Below are 18,974 nucleotides of genomic sequence, written 5' to 3'. Positions count from 1 at the left end.
ACCACGTTGGGGCAGCCAGCTCAAGAGTCAGGACGCGCTGTCCGTCCAACAGAGTGCCAGGCTCAAGTGTTGACGGCAGGCTGATGGGACAGGGGGCCAAACCAGACAGAGTCACCACAGTGACACCCTTGCAGGTCACAGGCACGGAGATGGGCAGTCAGAGATGGGTCACCGCACAGAGGTGTGGGTACAGAAGAGGAGAAAGCCCGAAGCAGCCCTTCGCGTTGCTTCCTGGGTGCCCCACTCTGAAGGGAACGCCATGCTCTGCTTCCCCGGGGCGGGCCTGGCCACACCTGGGGCCCCAGGAGCCAAGGACTCGGCCCTGCTGGGCCCCCAACCTCGTCACCCCAGCCAGTCCCACGCGAGGCGGTACCTGTGGAGGGCGCGCGGTGCACTTTCACTTACTTGGTCAATGTTTTCCCGAGAAGGACTTTGTTGACGGTTGTTGCTTTCCGGAGCGGAATCATCTAACCACCACCTCTGAGGATTACTGACAAGAATCTAAAAACACACAGGAATACCCTTTGCTCATCACTGTTCAACATCTGCTCAGTCCCTTGGGCACAGACTGCGCTCCTGTCACATGCTGAGCAGACACAGCTGCGGGACGCACAGACAGGCGCAGGAAAGAGGGTGCTGTGGGAGCAGAGGAAAGGGACCCGCGGCCAGGGTGGGGCTGGGGAGGTGGCTGCCGGGCAGAGAAGGCTCCCGCCAGAGGGCCCATGTGAGTCGAGGTCTGAAGGATGGACAAGATTATTCAGGCAAAAAGGTCTCATCTGAGGAAGCAGGAAAGGGTTTGAGAGGGTGGGCAGGAGCATCCCAAACAGAAACAGATGTTTTGTTAGAGCTCAGCCTTAGGGATGACAAGGTCATAAAAAGCTACAAACGGAAAGCTATCAAAGCAGTCCAGGGTAGCCTGCTAATGACATTTCTCTCTGGAAGGTGACATGCTCTAGGTTTAAAATGTCACGGAGAAGAGCAGAGATCTTCAGACCTGTATTTCTGTCACATGATACTTACTCTCAACCTCATAAAGCTCTTTTGGGGAATTTCCCTTTTAACCTAAATAGTTCTACATTGATCAAATGTATTTATGTCCTGTTTGTGTAATTAAAGGAGAAGACCCTGATGCTGGAAAAACTGAAGGCAGGAGAAGAAGGGGACGAGAGGATGAGATGGTTGGATGGCATCACCAGCTCCATGGGCATGAGTTTGAGCAAGCTCTGGGAGTTGGTGATGGACAGGGAGGCCTGGCGTGCTGCAGTCCATGGGGTCACAAAGAGTCAGACCCAACTGAGCGACTGGGCTGAATGGACTGTATAATTAAAAACTGATTTTGAGCCCCATCAGTCACTCCGCGTATTCAGAATATTTTTTATTTCTCGGAGAAATCAGAGAAATAAAAGTGCTTCAGCACTTCAAGTTGCCCCCATTTCTCCTCCACCTGCCAGGCCCCCTCCCGTGATCCCCCGCCCCCCAGCCTGCAATCCTGCTCCCCCCACGTGGTTGCTCTGACCCCGCTGTGCTCTCCACCCATCTGTGGGCTCCCCAAGGGCAGGCGGGGGCTTCACCCCACTTCACCTGTTGAGAATCAGCACAGTGCCTCCCCTCATTAAGCACCTGTCTGCTCCGTGAACACAAATCAGAAAGGACATGGACCCAGAGTTATACCACTCATCTGGACCCCAAGCTTCTGAGTCACTGCTGAGGATTTCTTTAAGATGCCCCATTGCCAACATGTACTACTGACTACATAATAAAATTAGATATTCAAATAAAACATTTTAATTCAAAAAAACTGTACTGAAACTTCAACCACCTTTCTCTTCTTCCATGTTACTGTGAAGTTCCTTCTGTTGCAACCGGACAGCTCACCGGAGCTCTCGCCCTGGAGCCTGCCGCATCAGAGGCGCGCCTCAAGGTGGGCAGGGAGCACCATCCCGGCTCAGCCACTGGGCACGAGAGCGAGACCTCTGACCCTTGGATCCAGACCGGGAATGAGGAACCAGACCACAGCGGCGGGGGGCTCCTGGTGCCATGAAGGTCCAGAGAGCCGCTCAGACGAGGAAGCAGAGGAAACAGCAGCTGGGCCGGGAGCCAGGCTGCTCTGAGAGGCCAGAGGCCAGGGAGGGTTACCTTAAGGGCCTCCTCCAGGCTCCCACCGGCCTGATGGAGTGCCTGCTTGGCTGCTCGCGTGGAGTAGCCCATTCCTTTCAAATGGTTAATGTTCTCCAGGCGGCGTCTCTTCTTCTCTCTTTCCTCCTTCTTTATTTGCTCCAGTTCCTTTAGGAAAACAGCAAAGTCACCAAGTTAGGGATTGCGATTTTGTAGATCAGTGTCTTCTCCTCTTCCCACCTCAGTCCTAATTAGGAGAGTTCTGAGTTTGTTTTGAAAACAAGTGTCATTTTATGTTTATGCATGTATTAAAAAAAAATTTTTTTTTTGCATGTATTTTTTTGGCCAAACTGTGGGCCTTGTGGGATCTTAGTTCCTCGACCAGGGATTGAACCCAGCACCGGCAGTGAACGTGCCGAGTTCTGACCAGTGGGCCACCAGGGAATTCCCACAAGTATCATTTTAAAAGGATTTCTGCTGCTTAAAAAAAAAAAAATGAGTTCGAAAACCACTCACTGAATCCAACCTCATCATTTTCCCAATGAGAAGACAGAAATCTCTCAAGACGGTTGGGTGACCCGGCCAAGGTCATCACTGACCACAGAGCTGGGAGATGGCCTCTTGTACATTCTAGACGTACATTCTAGGACAGCAGAGAAAACAGCCATTTCTCCTCTGATGTATCTGTTCCTACCTCCATGGCTCAGCACAAGGGTCCCTTCTACATTCTCAGAGCAGGATCACAGCTTCACTTCTCAGGAAAAGAATCCTCCCCCCTAAGACCAAGCATTCCCAGCTGGCAGCAGGACCAGGAGGATGGAGTGACTGCCCTAAACGTTTCCAGAGATGAAGACCACCCCCGCCCGTACTCCCCTGGTCACAACACCGGAGAACCTGCCTGGGAACAACCGGGCCAAGGACAGCACCGCAGCTCTGCAGACCAGGGCCCCCCAAGGGCCCCCCACTGCACCTGGACGCTGTCTGCACACCCACCACGTCCTCTAATGCCTCCTCCAGGCCATCTCCCGACTCCAAGGCCTTCTGCACAGGCCCGTCAGCTCCCCCACCTACTCAGAACCCACAGTGGCCCTCCCTCGACCCGAAGAGGCGGCCCCGGCTCCCAGACCCCAGCTCCGCCTCCAAGCTAACCTCTCTTGCTTCCCCACAAAACCCACCCGGGCCAGCAGAAGTGTTCTTATTGCTCACATTTGGACTTGCATTCATACGGACACACCGTGTTAAATGCCTTTACCCTGTTTCATCCTCTGCTTTCAATTCCAGCTTCTTCCATTTATATTTCAAAGGCTAAGAAGCATGAGGAACCTTCAAGCAGAGGAAGACGCTGCCGGCTAGTCAGCAGACACGAGCCTCGGGCCTCCTCTGTCTCTGAGCTGACACAAAGCTGGGGCCTCAAAGGAGACTTTTCCCTTAGTTACAAATATCTAAGTCAGTTCTCTTTTAACCACACAGATACATGATACTCTTCCTTACACTAGGATTAGGAAAATAAACCAAGGAAATGACAATGAGTATTGCACTGCAATATTCTGGAGACACAGTAAAGTCAAATGTTACGAGAGAGAACTAGGTTCTAAAGTCACGGTTACGTCCAGGCAAATGAGTGCACGTCTCTTACGAAGGCTGCCACGCTGCCTCTCACAGGCCCTTAACACGTCAGCGCAGTATGTGACCTCGCTTTCATTCGTGTTGCTTTTGCCAGATGAGAAGCTGGCCTGAACTCAGGGCCATGAAGCACAAGAAAGTCAAACTTCTAGGCATCACGTATTACCCTCAACTGTGTGAGATGCTCAAACCCAGAGCTTCAGGAGCCGAGAGGACAGCAGATTCACCAGAGCTCACATTCTATGGGCATCGGAGCTGCTCCTCCCCACCAGCTACCCTAGCGCACCCAAGGGTGTGGGAGGCTGACCAGCTCCCCGAGGAGGCCCGGACCAGCCTAAGTGAGGGAGACGGGCGCAAGCCAGTGAGGTCTTGGCATGCCCCTGGCCACGGTGACTGGCTCCAGGGTGGCCAATCAGTGAGCAGCTCAGGAGGTCTCTGAGGGCCCTGGGAGCCGCCCTTGCTGTGATGGAATGACCCTGCTAACACGGAGAAGGTGGAGAGGCAGAAACCAGAACTCAGGACGGGGCGAAGCGCCCCTAAACTAACCTGAAACTCGGCCCGACTTTGGGCTCCTCACATTTAAGCAGGCCAGCACACTTCTCCCGCATCCTCTTCACTGGTCTGAATTTGCTGCCTTCAACCAAAAGTATCCTAACTACACATTCAATGGGTGGAAGAGTGAGCAAGGTAAACTGTTATATACATCTACTGTTTTTATTTTCTCCGAGGGCTTATAGTTTAATTCATTCAATGCACATCCGATAGGACACCACTATTCAAAAAACCCAACAACTTGTTTTTGCTACTTATAAAAAGTTAGGAAGTGAAGTGGTAACTTTTACCACTTTTTATCTCTTGGCTTTTCAGAACCTTCTGTAAAAACTCAGAATGCTGTTCTCATATGGGAATTAGAAAGTACAGGAGAAAACAAAAGCCTCAGTTCAGGTTTTGCCATTGACGTGACCCATGACCCCAGAAAAGTCCACCCCTGAGCCTGTTTTCCTCATTTGTAAAACTAGCATATTCAGTTCAGTTCAGTCGCTCAGTCGTGTCTGACTCTCTGCAACCCCATGAATCGCAGCATGCCAGGCCTCCCTGTCCATCACCAACTCCCGGAGTTTACTCAAACCCACGTCCATCGAGTCGGTGATGCCATCCAACCATCTCATCCTCTGTCGTCCCCTTCTCCTCCTGCCCCCAATCCTTCCCAGCATTAGGGTCTTTTCCAGTGAGTCAACTCTTCGCATCAGGGGGCCAAAGTATTGGAGTTTCAGCTTCAATATCAGTCCTTCCAATGAACACCCAGGACTGATCTCCTTTAGGATGGACTGGTTGGATCTCCTTGCAGTCCAAGGGACTCTCAAGAGTCTTCTCCAACACCACAGTCCAAAAGCATCAATTCTTCGGTGCTCCGCTTTCTTTATAGTCCAACTCTCACATCCATACATGACCACTGGAAAAACCATAGCCTTGACTAGATAGACCTTTGTTGGCACAGTAATGTCTCTGCTTTTAAATATGCTATCTAGGTTGGTCATAACCTTCCTTCCAAGGAGTAAGCGTCTTTTAATTTCATGGCTGCAATCACCATCAGCAGTGATTTTGGAGCCCAAAAAAATAAAGTCTGACACTGTTTCCACTGTTTCTCCATCTGTTTCCCATGAAGTGATGGGACCAGATGCCATGATCTTAGTTTTCTGAACGTTGAGCCAACTTTTTCACTCTCCTCTTTCAGCATATTAGACATAGTAAAAATCCTTCCAACTTCCCAAACCCTGAAGTTTCTTTTTTTAAACTGTACTTATTCCTAATTGTTTAAAATGATTATACTTTTGAATCTCTGCTTTCATAACATATTGTTAATTGCTCATATGATTTGACTCATTTTTCTAGGCAAGAATGACATCCTGAACTGTAACAATGACCCTGTGGAAAACACAGCCCCCTTTAAAATGGTTTCCATAAATACACTATGCAAAAAAGAGAGAGAGAAGACTGCTTGACTATAGTCATTAAGACTTACTTATACTTACGAGCTATCTGCCACCACAGAAGAGTAAAACGAAGGAAACTGTACTGTCTGAAAACTGATGCAAGAAAAAAGACAAATTTTTCTCCTTCAGACTTCCCAGTCTGAAGAGATAAAGATCTCCTTGTTAGTAATACCTGCTATGGAATTGTCTCTCTTTGTTCACATCCGAGTGCTAAGGCACTCTGGGGTCACAGCTACTCAAAGGCACAAGCCTCACCAAGTGCTGGCAAGGCCACGTTACGGTACCTCTCTGCGGTTGGTGATGTGGACAGCCGCGTGGTCCATGTTCCCGTCACACGCCCTCAGGCCAAGCCGAGCTTCCTGAGCACTAAATCCCAACTGCATCAGACTGTTAACTTTTGATGGATCAATATATAGCTCTTTCAAGAGTTGACATGCCTATGGACAGAGAAAAATATAAGAATCGTGTAACCATAGCAACATTAAAGCTGAACACTAAGCTATAAGCTGATACTTACAGGATACTGGGTTGTACCCAATGTGAATCACAGTTTAGACAAAAACTCTTAAGTGTGACCTATTGTCGACCAGTGGAAGTGCAAATAGACAACAGCCTCTCTGCTTACGGGACTTACACACAGGGCAACATGAGAAAACAGGCCAAGGACCATGGGAGGGGCTGGGATCCACTGGCTCCTCTTTTTTTGGTAATAAAGTCCCCTGAATTGGAGCTGGGTGCAGCTAATGGTCTTGCAGCAGCAATGACTGGGTCGCCTTGCTGGAGGCTCGCCCTGGACTCTCCTGCGCCCTCTGCTGGCCGGGAGAGGCACTGACAGGAGCCACTCTGGCAGCCACACCAGCAGCTCCCCGGCTCACCTCGCCAGCCAGATGAGAACTGGTAACTTGTAGCCAGTAAAAGCCACTGCCTCGGTAAGGTTTCCTTATTACAGCATCCTGCCTGCACTCTCACAGACACAAATATGTTCACGGCGTATGTGAAGGAGAGGGAAGCGGACGGAGACGCAAGTCCCTCGCAAGTCACACACCAAAACCAAGTAGGTGAAGGCGGTTCTAACTTTGGAGCCCACTTTTCTTACCTTGTTGAGATATTCATAAGCTTCCTCACCATTTCCACTGTGATAATTTTGGATGCCTTGAAGCAAGTACAGTCTTAAAAACAGGACTTTCTCTTTTCCACAATTTCCCTAAAATTATTGGGAGAAAAAAAGAAAAAATTATCTAATTTCTCATTATAGGTCTATAATACATTTATAATTCCCTTAATCTCTACAGGGGCGAAATGGCATTACTTAACTGTTTCTATTTTATCTTCCCTGTTGATGATGGCAAAAGTAAAGTGCACAGCAGACAATGGCACTAACATTGTCCCAAGCAGAACCCCTATCTCCAGGCACGCAGGCCAGGGGCCCCACTGGGCAGAAGGAAGTATGCAAAATCCCAAACCAGGAATATCTTGTGTTGCCCTGTGATTCCCAAGCAGAATTCTGATGACCCGTGGAAAAGTCCTTACGTAAAGCCCAGCTCTGGAGCCGTGACTCACTCATGTGAGCTGATCCTGTTCAAAGTGTCTGTTTTCTGCATTTAAATCTTTCATAAGACTCTACTTAATACAGCCACCAGCTCTCGGTGGATGATCCATGGGGTCCTGTGACTAGAAAACTGTGTCACTTCTGGGCTAAATGCTGCACAGACCAAAGTTACAGGCTAACTTTTAAAATGTTTATCAATCCCCTTCAACTATAGCTTAAGGGGACTTCCCTGGAGTTCTAGTGGTTAGGACTCCATGCTGCCAATGCTGGGCGCATGGGATGGATCCCTGGTTGGGGAATTAAGATCCCATATGCCCCATGGCATGGCCGAACGATACAAAAATAAAAGAGCTCGCTGCGTACTACTATCACATAATCATCTTTGGCAGCAGTCTAAATACTTTAACAGGAATAAACTCAAATTCTAGAAAAGGGCTCAGTAATACCTAAAACGCATTACAGCAACGTACTTTTATGTGGACCAGTCTCTGATGATTTTCTCCATAACACTTTTTAAAGCACTCCTGGGCCAACTTCAGTTTCCTCTCCGCGTCGTCCAGGCACTCCAGCTGCCCCAAGCGGAAGTAGCACCACACTGTGTCCAGCTGGAGCACCGCGTAGTTGTCCACTGTGTCCAGCAGTTCTCTGCAGCACTCGCTGCCAAGGAGACAGGAAATGACATCACTGATGAGTAGCTTTAAAAACCCTTTTTTGTGAATTACTGGAAATTTTTTCCCCCAGTTATTGGTATATTTCCAAAGACTAAGACAGAGATCCCAATGTTTGTGAAGGGAACTCTATGTATAATCTGAATTCTTCCAGTGGGGAAAGAAAGCTGTGAGGGCTCAGAAACAGAAGCTCAACACCATGTGCCTTGGGAGGGGGAAAGAAAGACAGACAGACACACACACCCTTGCTATGTGGGGAAAGAGGCCTGGTGGGAACTGGAAATAAGGGCCACTGGGTCAGAACCCCTCAGCAAACATGGGGAGACCATGCTTTAAAGCAGTGGTTTCCAACTCCGACTGCAAATCAGAATTACCATGATGTGAGGAGTTTTTATTTCCATTCGTTTTTATCTTAAAAAAAATACTGATGCTGGGACCCCACTAGATCAATTATAACAGAACCCCGAACCCCTGGAGGGGGCCTGGATGTTGTATTTCTAAAATCCTTCTGTTGTTGTTCAGCAGAGTCATGTCTGACTCGGCTACCCCATGGACTGTAGCCCATCAGGCTCCTCTGTCCGTGGGGTTTCCCAGGCAAGAACACTGGAGTGGGCTGCCATTCCCATCTCCAGGGGATCTTCCCGAGCCAGAGACTACACCTGCGCCTCCTGTCTCCTGCGTTGGCGAGTGGGTTCTTCGCCACCGAGCCACCAGGGAGCCCAAATCCCCTAAGTGATTCTAATACATAGCCACAGTGAGCGTCAAGGCTTCAAAAAGCACACCAAAAAACCCAAAAAATCCCCCCTTCCTATGAACGCCTCAGCTGATGAAGACTGACAAAGGCCTTCATGTCCGGTCACATCAAGGTGGGAGAAAGTGATCCAGAAAAACGCCCGGCTCTGAATGCCCAGCTGATCTGGGGCCCACCCAGTGCTGAACCCAGATACAAAGGGAGCAGACAGACAAGGTGAGGGAGGGCCGACAAAGATGCACTGCAAGATTATTTATTTTGACTTCAGACCGTGATTATGTTAGAAATTCATAATGCGAATCTAGATCTCAAGTTTGAATCCTCTTCGGCAAGAAAGGAAAACATATGGAACCATGCACTACCCATCCACAAACTGTAGAGATCTCATTTGTTTTTGTTGGTCTCCTACTAAAAATCAGACTACTTCATATCTTGCCCATCAAAATCTGCTTGGGAAAAATAAAAAACAAAAGCGCTGTCATTTATGCTTTAAAAAAAAGCAGAAGTCTCCTAAGTGGAATGCTTACACGCCAGGGTACACTGGATAACCCACTGGGGCAAAAGAATAACCGCTCGGGGAAGGATTTTCCTATTTACTTGTGGTTGCTTTGCTGGATCATTTCATCTTTGTGAACGTTCTATAACATACACACCATGTTTTACACACACGCATCCACACACAGCTGTTTGCCCAGGTGAGGGGCCCCTTCTCTGAGTTTCTGCTTCGCCTGAGAACTTGACACTGAGGGGGGAGGAAGTTTGTGGGCCCTGAGTGGCCGAACCTTCCCCTCCAGGTGAGACTGACTGATCTTCCTGTCGACAACTTGCATTTCCGGGAGAGAAGCCTACCCCGCCGTCCTCAGGAAAGCAGCTGGCATTTCGCACGGCTTTCAAGGTCCCACCGTGTGAAGAGGCTCCCTCATGTCTAACACGCACGGAGAGCAAGGACAGAAAGTGCTCCCTCCTCTCAGTGAAAAACAAAATCACCCACACGAGCCTGACCCAGGACTGAGAGTCTGAGCAGCCAAAACTGGAAACAACACAAGTAGAGGACGCACGTGAAGAAGGTCACTTCACTCTTTCACGTTTAAAAAAACAACACGTTTTATTCACATAGAGGCCTTAAGAGATGAGATCACCTATATATAATAATTTTGAAACTGTTAGGACTACATTTGAACCTGATCATGTCACTCAGAGAGAAATGTAATGCCTTGGCATAAAATTGTGTCTTTGAGTATGTTTTATTGATTTTGGTTTAGTAGCCTTAATAGTCGACAGCCAATAAATTTTCATGTTAAAAACATTAAAATCAATGTATAACATTTATTTAAATAAAATATACTGAGCCTCGTTTTAGAAAAATTAAATCGCATTTGGACTTAAGTCAGTTATTTAACAGAAATCTATTGTATTTGCCTTATGAGTTTCACATTTTTATATGAAGATATTAATTTCAAGAAAGGTAAGCTAAAACTTGAAAGTGAAAATGTTAGTCGCTCAGTCGTGTCCAACTCTTTGTGACCCCATGGACCGTAGGCTACCAGGCTCCTCTGTCCATGGGATTCCCCAGGCTAGGATACTCCCCAGGAAGAATACTGGAGGGGGTGACCATGCCCTCCTCCAGGGGATCTTCCTGACCCAGGGACTGAACCTGGGTTTTCTGCACTGCAAGCAGATGCTTTACCATATGGGCCACCAGGGTAGCCTAGTATCTGCTTTTTTTCTTTAAAAAAAGGAAAGTTGGCTAAAAAGTCATTTATAGTTTTGTTATTGGCAGCAAGGAATTATATCGTGTATAGTTTTCTTTTTCGTATTTCTTGTGCTTGGGTTCAGTAAGTACCATTAATCGTTGCTTGGGATGCAGTTGAAATGTTATCTAAAGTAGTGGTGTGGTGCCTTGTTAGGTGGGACCGAGCAGCCTGGTGGTTGGGGGGGGGGGGGAGTAAACCCAGTCCCTGTCACCCCATCCTGGCCAGGAGCAGAACGCCCCTTTCTAGTTTAAAATGGGGGAGGAGCTGCTCTCAACACCCCGAGATGTGCGATAGAGAGCTGTGAGAGAACTCGAGCTACTGGGAGAAAGAAGGCAGGAAGACATCACGGGGGAAAGGAAATGGGGGATGTCTCTCCCGTCTCCACGCTGCCTTGCGTTAAGAGTGGATCCCCTTGACGAAGAGAGGGAACTCGCACAGAAATGAGGCTAGTGAGCTGGCCTGAATAAACAGATTCCCCAGAAAATAACATTTTCTACTTAGAAAGGCACTGATAATTATTATTGGATTATTATATCTACTATTCACTGAACATGTGAACGTACTGCAAACTGAAGAGAGAGTTATTATTGTTTTTCAAGGGTTCCCTGAGACCTGAAAATGATGGCAAGGGTTTTTCCAGGGTTAAAAAAAACCAGAAAGGCTCATACAGACACATCAAGATCAACCATGTCTTGATAACTGCTGAAGATGAATGAAAAGTCTATGAGAATTCATTATATTAATGGCTATTTTTATATATGTTTGAGATTTTCCATAACAAAAAGAAACAATTGTGGAAGGAAATAAAAAAATATATCTGAATTTAACGACCTAACTTACAGTCTGCACTACCTGTAGCAGAAGAGAATAATGCTGACACTCAGATAAAAGCAGAGACAAAGAGGCAGGGGAAGAAAACGGCAGAGGCTCCAAGCCCATGTTCTGGTTACTTCCCTGCCTCCCAAATATTTCAGAAAATAAATCCCCCTTTCTGCCTAAGTTTAAGTTGGTTCACTTAAAATGCAAGGTGCTACCTGTACAGCTGGCAAACTAAAAATACTAACATTTATCTTCTTAAAGTATACTGTATATTATTGCTGCTGCTAAGTCACTTCAGTTGTGCCCGACTCTGTGCGACCCCACAGACGGCAGCCCGCCAGGCTCCCCCGTCCCTGGGATTCTCCAGGCAAGAACACTGGAGTGGGTTGCCATTTCCTTCTCCAATGCATGAAAGAGAAAAGTGAAAGGGAAGTCACTCAGTCGTGTCCGACTCTGGCGACCCCATGGACTGCAGCCCACCAGGCTCCTCCATCCATGGGATTTTCCAGGCAAGAGTACTGGAGTGGGGTGCCATTGCCTTCTCCGATATATATTGGGAATTTCTCAAAACGGAAAAGAAAATAACACTAAAGCTGTTACCTTTTGATCGTTGCAAACATCAAGTCTATCTCTCAAATGTTTCATCTGCCTGGATCATAGCGTCTCAGTGTTACTTCCCATTAAGAGGCACCAGAGCCCTTGATGAAGTGCTGGGGCAGGAAATAGCCAGGGTGAGTCTGGCCCAGCTCTGGGCACCAGAGAGCAGACTACAAAGACCACCAGCATCAGGGCAAAGGGCTGCAGGACCACCTGCCCACTGACGATGGCCAACAGAAGCACTGAGGTTAGAAACATATCAAATGTGTTAAAATCCATGAGCCAAACTGACACTTAAAAAAAATAAAAAGGCAGGGAAGCCTCACCAGTGATGTCATCTTTAGAAGATGCTATAGGGAAGCCACTCATTTGTTCTGAAAGCAAGAAAATAAGGAGAAAGAACCAAGCATTTTGTCGTCTTTCTGTACAAACTGTACCTCAGGAGAATCAAGAGACTGATGAGGAAAAGTATTTTTCAAATGAATTCCAGCAATAAACACATGAGGAATAATCACCTATCACTATTCTGAGCCCCTATGAAACAATGGATTTGGAGAACAATCACCAACGTCTATACCAAAACCTTCAGGCGAAAAGCTGACGGGGACTGTCGAGTCAGCTGTAGTTCAGGTGGGCAACACATTGTAAGAAACAGACATGAAATCCTACGTGCTTCTTGTAAAAAAAAAAAACTAGCACAGAGTTTATAAAATTCTTTAGCAATCAATTAGGAATACAGTGGGGAGAAACAGTTCACCAGTTAGTCCACATCATAACTACTCTCTTACATTAACCATCTTGGGTGAAAACCTGACGTCTGAAGAGCACGGGGGTGGGGAAGGCGCTATGTTTACCTGCCACCCTCCTTCAAACTGGCATCCACCAAGGACAAAAGTGCCTACCAGAAATATTTGTCAGCGTCCAACAGACATGGCAAGGCTATTCCATATTCTTTTCTTTTCAGGAAAGCTCTGCCCTTCTCATGATATCCCATAGCTAACATAAGGGCCTAGGGAAAAATAAGGATTTAAAAAAACATCACTTTAAACTATAATAAAACAAATTGTATTAAAAGCATATTAAGTCTAAAGAAATCAAAGAATGTGAAAACAAACAAACAAAAAACCCAAGATCACAACTGAATCTAAAAGCCGAAATTAAGGAAAACAGAATTAAAGCTTCATCTCATTTAAACACTGAAACAAGAACTCCACTTAATGAGGCTGAAATGGTCAGAATCAGCACCTGTCCCTTTGTTTCCATCAGTTTATTTCAGTATCTGCTAATATGGGTCGATTTCTGGTATCCATAGGACTAAACATATTAAAAAAACAGCCAGTAATAACTGTATCCTTTTTAGAAAGAACATTCATTCATTCATTTCACTTTCTATTCTTAATTGGGTTTTTCTCTGAAGAATCTGTCAACCGTAGCATCTCTGAAACAACTTTTGTAAGACGATCCAAATTTCCTTAAAATTCATTAATATTTTTAGATCTGAATTCTTATATAAATATTGTAAAGGTTTCCCCCAAAGATCTAAATATTATCATTGAATATGAGGATATAATACTTGCAGTGGGAAAATAATTACCATAAAAAAATCAACTCAATGAAAGTTACAAAGTTCTCTTATTAAAATTTAACTTTAACTTTCAACAACGTAACCCATAGAGTGAAACCTACTCAAAAATGTCCTTTAAAGACCGAAAAATTAAAATCAACTTGACCCCCAGTCACTAAGGCTTTTCATGTAAGAAGCTACTGGATTCCAGCTCAAAGACTGATCTCATGGGCCAAGTTGCAGATGCGGCTAGAAAAGACCCTCTTGGCTGTGCTCAAAGGTAAAGCCGCGTCCCTTACTCCAATTAGAGAGCAGGGCTGCGGGGCCAGAGGGAAGAGGTGGCAGAACCACCTGTCACGCTTTCCCCAACTACGCAGCCCCCGGTCCCCTATTCTGATCTATCCCCTAGGAATGTGGCCTTCGAGGAAACTAAAACTACACCACAACAAGCACTGCCACAGAAAGCCACTGCTCCAGGACCGGGAGCTCCTGCCATTGTGCACTGAACTCACCACGTGGGCCGGCCGGATGAGATGCTCATCCCACGTAGGTTACATTCTCCACTTATCAACTGGAGACAGAAAACTCTTTCTAGTCCTTTATGTAACATTCCAAGACAAAATAAGTAGAATCCACTTCTGTTCTGACAGCAAACCAAAGAGCAAGCCACACATTTCTTACAGAACTTACCTTTCTCTCTGATGGAGGGATTCTGATTGATCTGCCCGTCTGGTTAGCTATGTCTAAGTATGGTGTGGCTTCCGGATCCACCACCATCTCAGCTGTAAAAACCCAAGAGGAACTCTATTAGTTCAAGGTTAAAAAGCAGTGATGGGGACATAAAAAATGTGAGACTGTTGGGAAAGAAAGGCCAATGAGAAATGTGAAACCCCCAACCCTCCACCCTCGAGCCCAGCCCATTCTTGCTGCCCCCTTCGAGGACTTGAGCGGAAAAGTCTGAAGCTCTGTGTACCTCTCTGCGCAAGGATCTCCAGTCCTCTCTTAGTCCTCTGAATTCTTTTTTCTTCTAGTTTGGCTTCCTTTTGCTTTTCTTCTTCAACCTGGAAGTTTTTTCTCACATCCTCTTCAGACTGTTTTAGTTCCAGAACCATAGCTTTCACATTGTGGGTCACTCCCTGCTCCTTAAGTGTTTCCCCTGTCACAATCAGAAATGCATGTTATGAAGAGTCATTAAATGCATGGGGTAACAGGCCATCTTCTCTGTCACATAGAATTCTTCAGCCTGCATTAGCCCTTGCAAACCACCATGCCACAATTGGTAAGAATGTATTTAAATCTGGTTGTTTAACTGCGTTACCTGTTAAGCAAGGGTTAAAATCAGTCCGTGAAATGAGCTGACTATATTAATCCTTTTCAGTATTCTTTATTCTCATCCTAAAATCAAACTAAAGCAATCACAGTCTGAGAATCTACTCCTGAGAGCATACTGCTAGGCAACGTAAGAGGAAAATGAGGAAGTCCTGCAGGTGAATTCTCCTACCTCCAGCTACAGACATAATCCCGTTCTCAGCCACGGCCAGGAGCCCGAGCGCAGCAGCGCAGTGGGAGAGGGGTTTACTGAGTGGTGCAACACACACCTTGGGTTTCACCCCTTCTTACCCCATGGCCCTGAATAAGACACTTATTGTCCATGTTCTCAGACACAAGATGGGAGTAAAGACAGACGTAAAAAGTCAATGAAACAGAAAGAGAATATTAACAAAATCAAAAGCTGGCTCTACGAAAAAAATTAATCAAACATACAAACCTAACAAAGTCAAAATGCAAATAAACAAAATGAAAAAGAGTAAATACAGATCACAAACATTAATAAAATAAGGAAATAATATTATGAACTACAAACATAAATTTGAACATTTCTGGAAAACTCTAGTTGAACATACCTTCATATACATACATATACACATACATAAAAACATACATATGTGTATTCAGAAACTCAACAACCATCCTGATATTTATACTGAAAAATAAAGTTCCATCAGTGGCCAGGTTACCTTGATAAAGAAAAGCCGTGAGGGGCATTCACCTTACTAGATTTTAAAACCACCAAAAAGCCACAATAATTAAAACACACACACACAAACAACTCTATGGTTCTGGCTCAGGAATAAGCCTACAGGGAAATGAACAGAAACTATAAAACACAGCCCTGATAAAGAGGATACCAAAAAATAAGCTTGTTTACTGAAGACACATTTAGTAAGAGATATTGGGAGATAAATAAAGCTGGATCCTAGCTTTTACATATAGAGAGGGGCTCTGAATAGATTCAAGACTTCATACAAGAAATTGTAGAAGACTATCCATGTGGTCCTGCAGTTGGGGAAAGAACTTATTAAAACATAAACAATAAGGTGAAAAACTGATGGATTTGATAACATCAGAATCAAAGATTTCTCCACAATGAAGCATACCACAAACAGAACTAACATAGAGACGAGATGCCAGTGAAATGATCTCTAGAACAGGCCACAGGAATGGCTGGCGGGAATGCTGGAAAGGAAGACCAGGGCTGGGCTGGGAAGGCCACATTCCAAGCAGGCTGGGATTGGACCTGACTCTCTGGAGGCCATGGGAACCTACTGGAAACCAAACAGACACAGCACCTGCATGAACTGCTCCAGAAGCTAACTGGGCTCCCCAGTCCATTCGTGTCCCCTTCACATCTACAGCCCTACTGCAGCCAAAGTGACCTCTGAAACACAACTGTCACTCCCCAGCATCAATGGCTTTCCACCTCCCCAGAGAGAAACACTAATATGAATGAGATTCAAACGCAGGCTTTCTCAGCTGCACTACTGGCATCGTGAGCTGGTAAGTCTTTTAATATTTATTTTTATTTATTTATTTATTAACTGCACCAGGTCTTAGCTGCTGCATGTGAACTCTCAGTTGTGGCACATGGGATGTAGCACGCTGATCAGGGATTGAACTCGGGCCCCCTGCACGGGAAGCAGGGTCTTAGCCACTGGACCACTAGAGAAGTCCCTGGATAAGAGCTCTTCTGCGCCTTGATGTTCAGCACCATCCCTGGTCTCCTCCCATTAACTGTTATGAGTACAGCGTCCTCTGGCCCCCTGCTACCAAGTCATGACAACCAAAAATGTCTCTATGCACGTGTGCTAAGTTGCTTCATTCCTGTCTGACTTTTTGTGACCCTATGGACTGTAGTCCACCAGGCTCCTCTGTCCATGGAATTCTCTAGGCAAGAGTACTGGAGTGGGCTGCCATTTCCTTCTCCAGGGGATCTTCCTGACCCAGGGATCGAACCTGTGTCTCTGACATCTCCTGCATCGGCACTGGCAGGCAGGTTCTTTACCCCTAGCACCACCTGTCTCCAGACATTGCCAAATGCCCCCTGTGTGGCAAAATCACCCTTGGGTAAGAACCACCACTACTATCTTTACCATGGGGCCTCTGCATGCTCCTCCATCCTTAAGAAGCACTAGTCTCTCCTCACCATCCACACTCAAGACACACCAGATCTCTTCAATCCCTCAAATTCACACGACAGAGCTCTACCTGAGGCTCTCTGAGGGAGTGCTCGCCACCACAGCCCCTGCCGTGCTCATTCAGAGAGAGGAAGTGCTATGTCACTTCCAGCACACCCAGACTTCCACTGTGCATCAAACTCTAAAATGACTGGTTTTGCATTATATGTATGATAAAGCCACTCCAAACTTTTGAAGAGAGGAGAGTGAGGGGGGAAAAAAGATACAAAGTCAGTATTTCTCTAGTAACTTGATTTAAAAAAATTCTGCATACTGTGCTGTAACATACCTAGTTGAAGCTGTTTCTTATTTATGACAATTTTGATGTAATTTTCTTGAAATCCAAAGGTTTCGGCTATTCTGTAAAATAAACCAGAGAACTATAGATAACCCAATTTGTTATGTATTATCCACTAAACAGATTTTTACCCTGACAGCTATTTTATATATTCTTCTCAGAAACACCCAGTATTCCAAATTCCTGACACACAAACATTACTTCAGATAGAGTGAGCTGGCTGCTGCTGCTGCTAAGTCGCTTCAGTCGTGTCCGACTCTGTGCGACCCCATAGACAGCAGCCCACCAGGCTCCCCGTCCCTGGGGTTCTCCAGGCAAGAACACTGGAGTGGGTTGCCATTTCCCTCTCCAATGCATGAAAGTGAAAAGTGAAAGTGAAGTCGCTGCAGCCTACCAGGCTCCTCCATCCATGGGATTTTCCAGGCAAGAGTACTGGAGTGGGGTGCCATCGCCTTCTCCAGAGCGAGCTTACTAGATGGGTATTTGAAACTGTGTCAGAGACCATGTCCTTCTGTAAACTATCTGTTTTACTGCTTGGCTCCTCGTGAAGCACAGACCACTGGTGCTGTGTATCCGTTTGAACAGGAGGGCCCAAGCTGCAGTGAGAATACCCATCCCTGACACCTCCTGGGGTCTCCCTGAAGGAGCCCCTAATGGAGCGGTTGTTCATACAATCTTCAGTTCACTGTGTGCTGAGTGGACGAGGCTTCCTGAACCCGGCCCTGACACAGACCAAAGAAGAAAATGAGGAAAATCAGCTGGGGAAACACAGACGCCCTAGCCCTGGAGACAGTCAAAACACTTACCACCAAGAAATATTCAAGGAGCTCAAACAACTGACCAGGTCTCAAAAGTCAGATTTTCACTAGAATGTGACGGGTGGTATTTTTTTTTTTCCTTTTTACAGATGGGCCAACAGCCTGAAACTGGCCATACCACTTCACTGAACATCACAGCAAGCCATTAGTGCATTAAGGCACAAAATTCAACACTAATGATCTGGCCAGTATCAGGCTGCCTCCTATTTCTATCACGTACTGATTCAAAAATGGACCAAGCACACGCATCCAGGGTTCCCACCTGCTCTCAAGTCACACCAGGAAGTAAAGGAGACTGGTACAAGTCCTGGCTTTGCCCTTAAATGCCAGTGTGAGCCTGAACAAGCCCTTCAGCCTCAAAGCCTCAGTTTCCCCTCCACTGGGAGACAAGAGTCACATCTGCCTCGCAGGGAGGAGCAAACGAGCGGGTGTAAGGGAGCTGAGCGCACCTGGGCCGCAGGGCACACGGACACTTACTTAGACCTCAGTTCTCTGCCAGTGATGTGCAGGCGGGTCTCCAACAAATTCTTCCTATCCTGTATAAAAATAAGACCAAATGCACTTGAACTTGACACTTTTTGGAACTGTCCCTCTGCCCATAAAACCAGACAAGTTGATATCAAACAATGTAAAAACACACAGGTCTCTCTGGTTAAGGGCTAAAACGACACATGCTGGCAGGAAGCTACTGAACAAAACCTGGTCCTGTGACGCGGAAGTCCTCGCGGGGGCAGCAGTGTGGCCCACAGGCAGGGCTTCTGCCTCTGGGGGGAGGTCTGCTGGGGGCGGAGCAGGTCCTGTTCTGCTCCAGGGTGCTGCCTCTGCTCCACGAGGACCCACCCCACAATCTCGGCACTAGGACCACCTCAGCGAGCACCCGCTGTACCCACTGAGGAGGGAGCGGCAGGA

The 18,974-nt window shown here is 46.5% G+C and overlaps 2 protein-coding genes across 15 annotated transcripts in view; one reads left to right on the top strand and one right to left on the bottom strand.

The window, feature by feature from the left end:
• The window catches only part of WDR86 (WD repeat domain 86), a 34,141-nt gene extending 31,690 nt beyond the window's left edge, over positions 1–2,451 (top strand). For 6 of the 8 annotated variants that reach the window (XM_081533491.1, XM_081533490.1, XM_081533487.1 and 3 more), the window contains one exon: positions 1,848–2,283. In XM_081533491.1, coding sequence (XP_081389617.1) covers positions 1,848–1,977 — 130 coding nt within the window. In that variant the 3' untranslated portion in view covers positions 1,978–2,283. Of the gene's footprint in view, positions 1–1,847 lie in introns of all 8 variants that reach the window. The other 2 variants (XM_081533494.1, XM_081533495.1) reach the window with 1 other exon arrangement.
• The window catches only part of NUB1 (negative regulator of ubiquitin like proteins 1), a 32,713-nt gene that overhangs the window by 2,246 nt on the left and 11,493 nt on the right, over positions 1–18,974 (bottom strand). For 4 of the 7 annotated variants that reach the window (XM_081533481.1, XM_081533478.1, XM_081533479.1 and 1 more), the window contains 10 exons: positions 18,543–18,601; positions 17,239–17,309; positions 14,408–14,590; positions 14,125–14,216; positions 12,773–12,879; positions 7,752–7,938; positions 6,829–6,936; positions 6,017–6,169; positions 2,137–2,283; positions 406–501 (listed from right to left, as the gene is read on the bottom strand). In XM_081533481.1, the coding sequence (XP_081389607.1) occupies positions 406–501; positions 2,137–2,283; positions 6,017–6,169; positions 6,829–6,936; positions 7,752–7,938; positions 12,773–12,879; positions 14,125–14,216; positions 14,408–14,590; positions 17,239–17,309; positions 18,543–18,601 (1,203 nt within the window). The remainder of the gene's footprint in view (positions 1–405; positions 502–2,136; positions 2,284–6,016; positions 6,170–6,828; positions 6,937–7,751; positions 7,939–12,772; positions 12,880–14,124; positions 14,217–14,407; positions 14,591–17,238; positions 17,310–18,542; positions 18,602–18,974) is intronic. The other 3 variants (XM_081533484.1, XM_081533483.1, XM_081533482.1) reach the window with 2 other exon arrangements.

The sequence above is a fragment of the Giraffa tippelskirchi genome, chromosome 10, assembly GCF_054371585.1.
Source record: "Giraffa tippelskirchi isolate mGirTip1 chromosome 10, T2T-mGirTip1v1.2.pri, whole genome shotgun sequence".
NCBI classification, from domain to species: Eukaryota; Metazoa; Chordata; class Mammalia; order Artiodactyla; family Giraffidae; genus Giraffa; species Giraffa tippelskirchi.
Note: the sequence above shows the minus strand (reverse complement) of the source record. Positions and strands in the feature narration are given on the sequence as shown.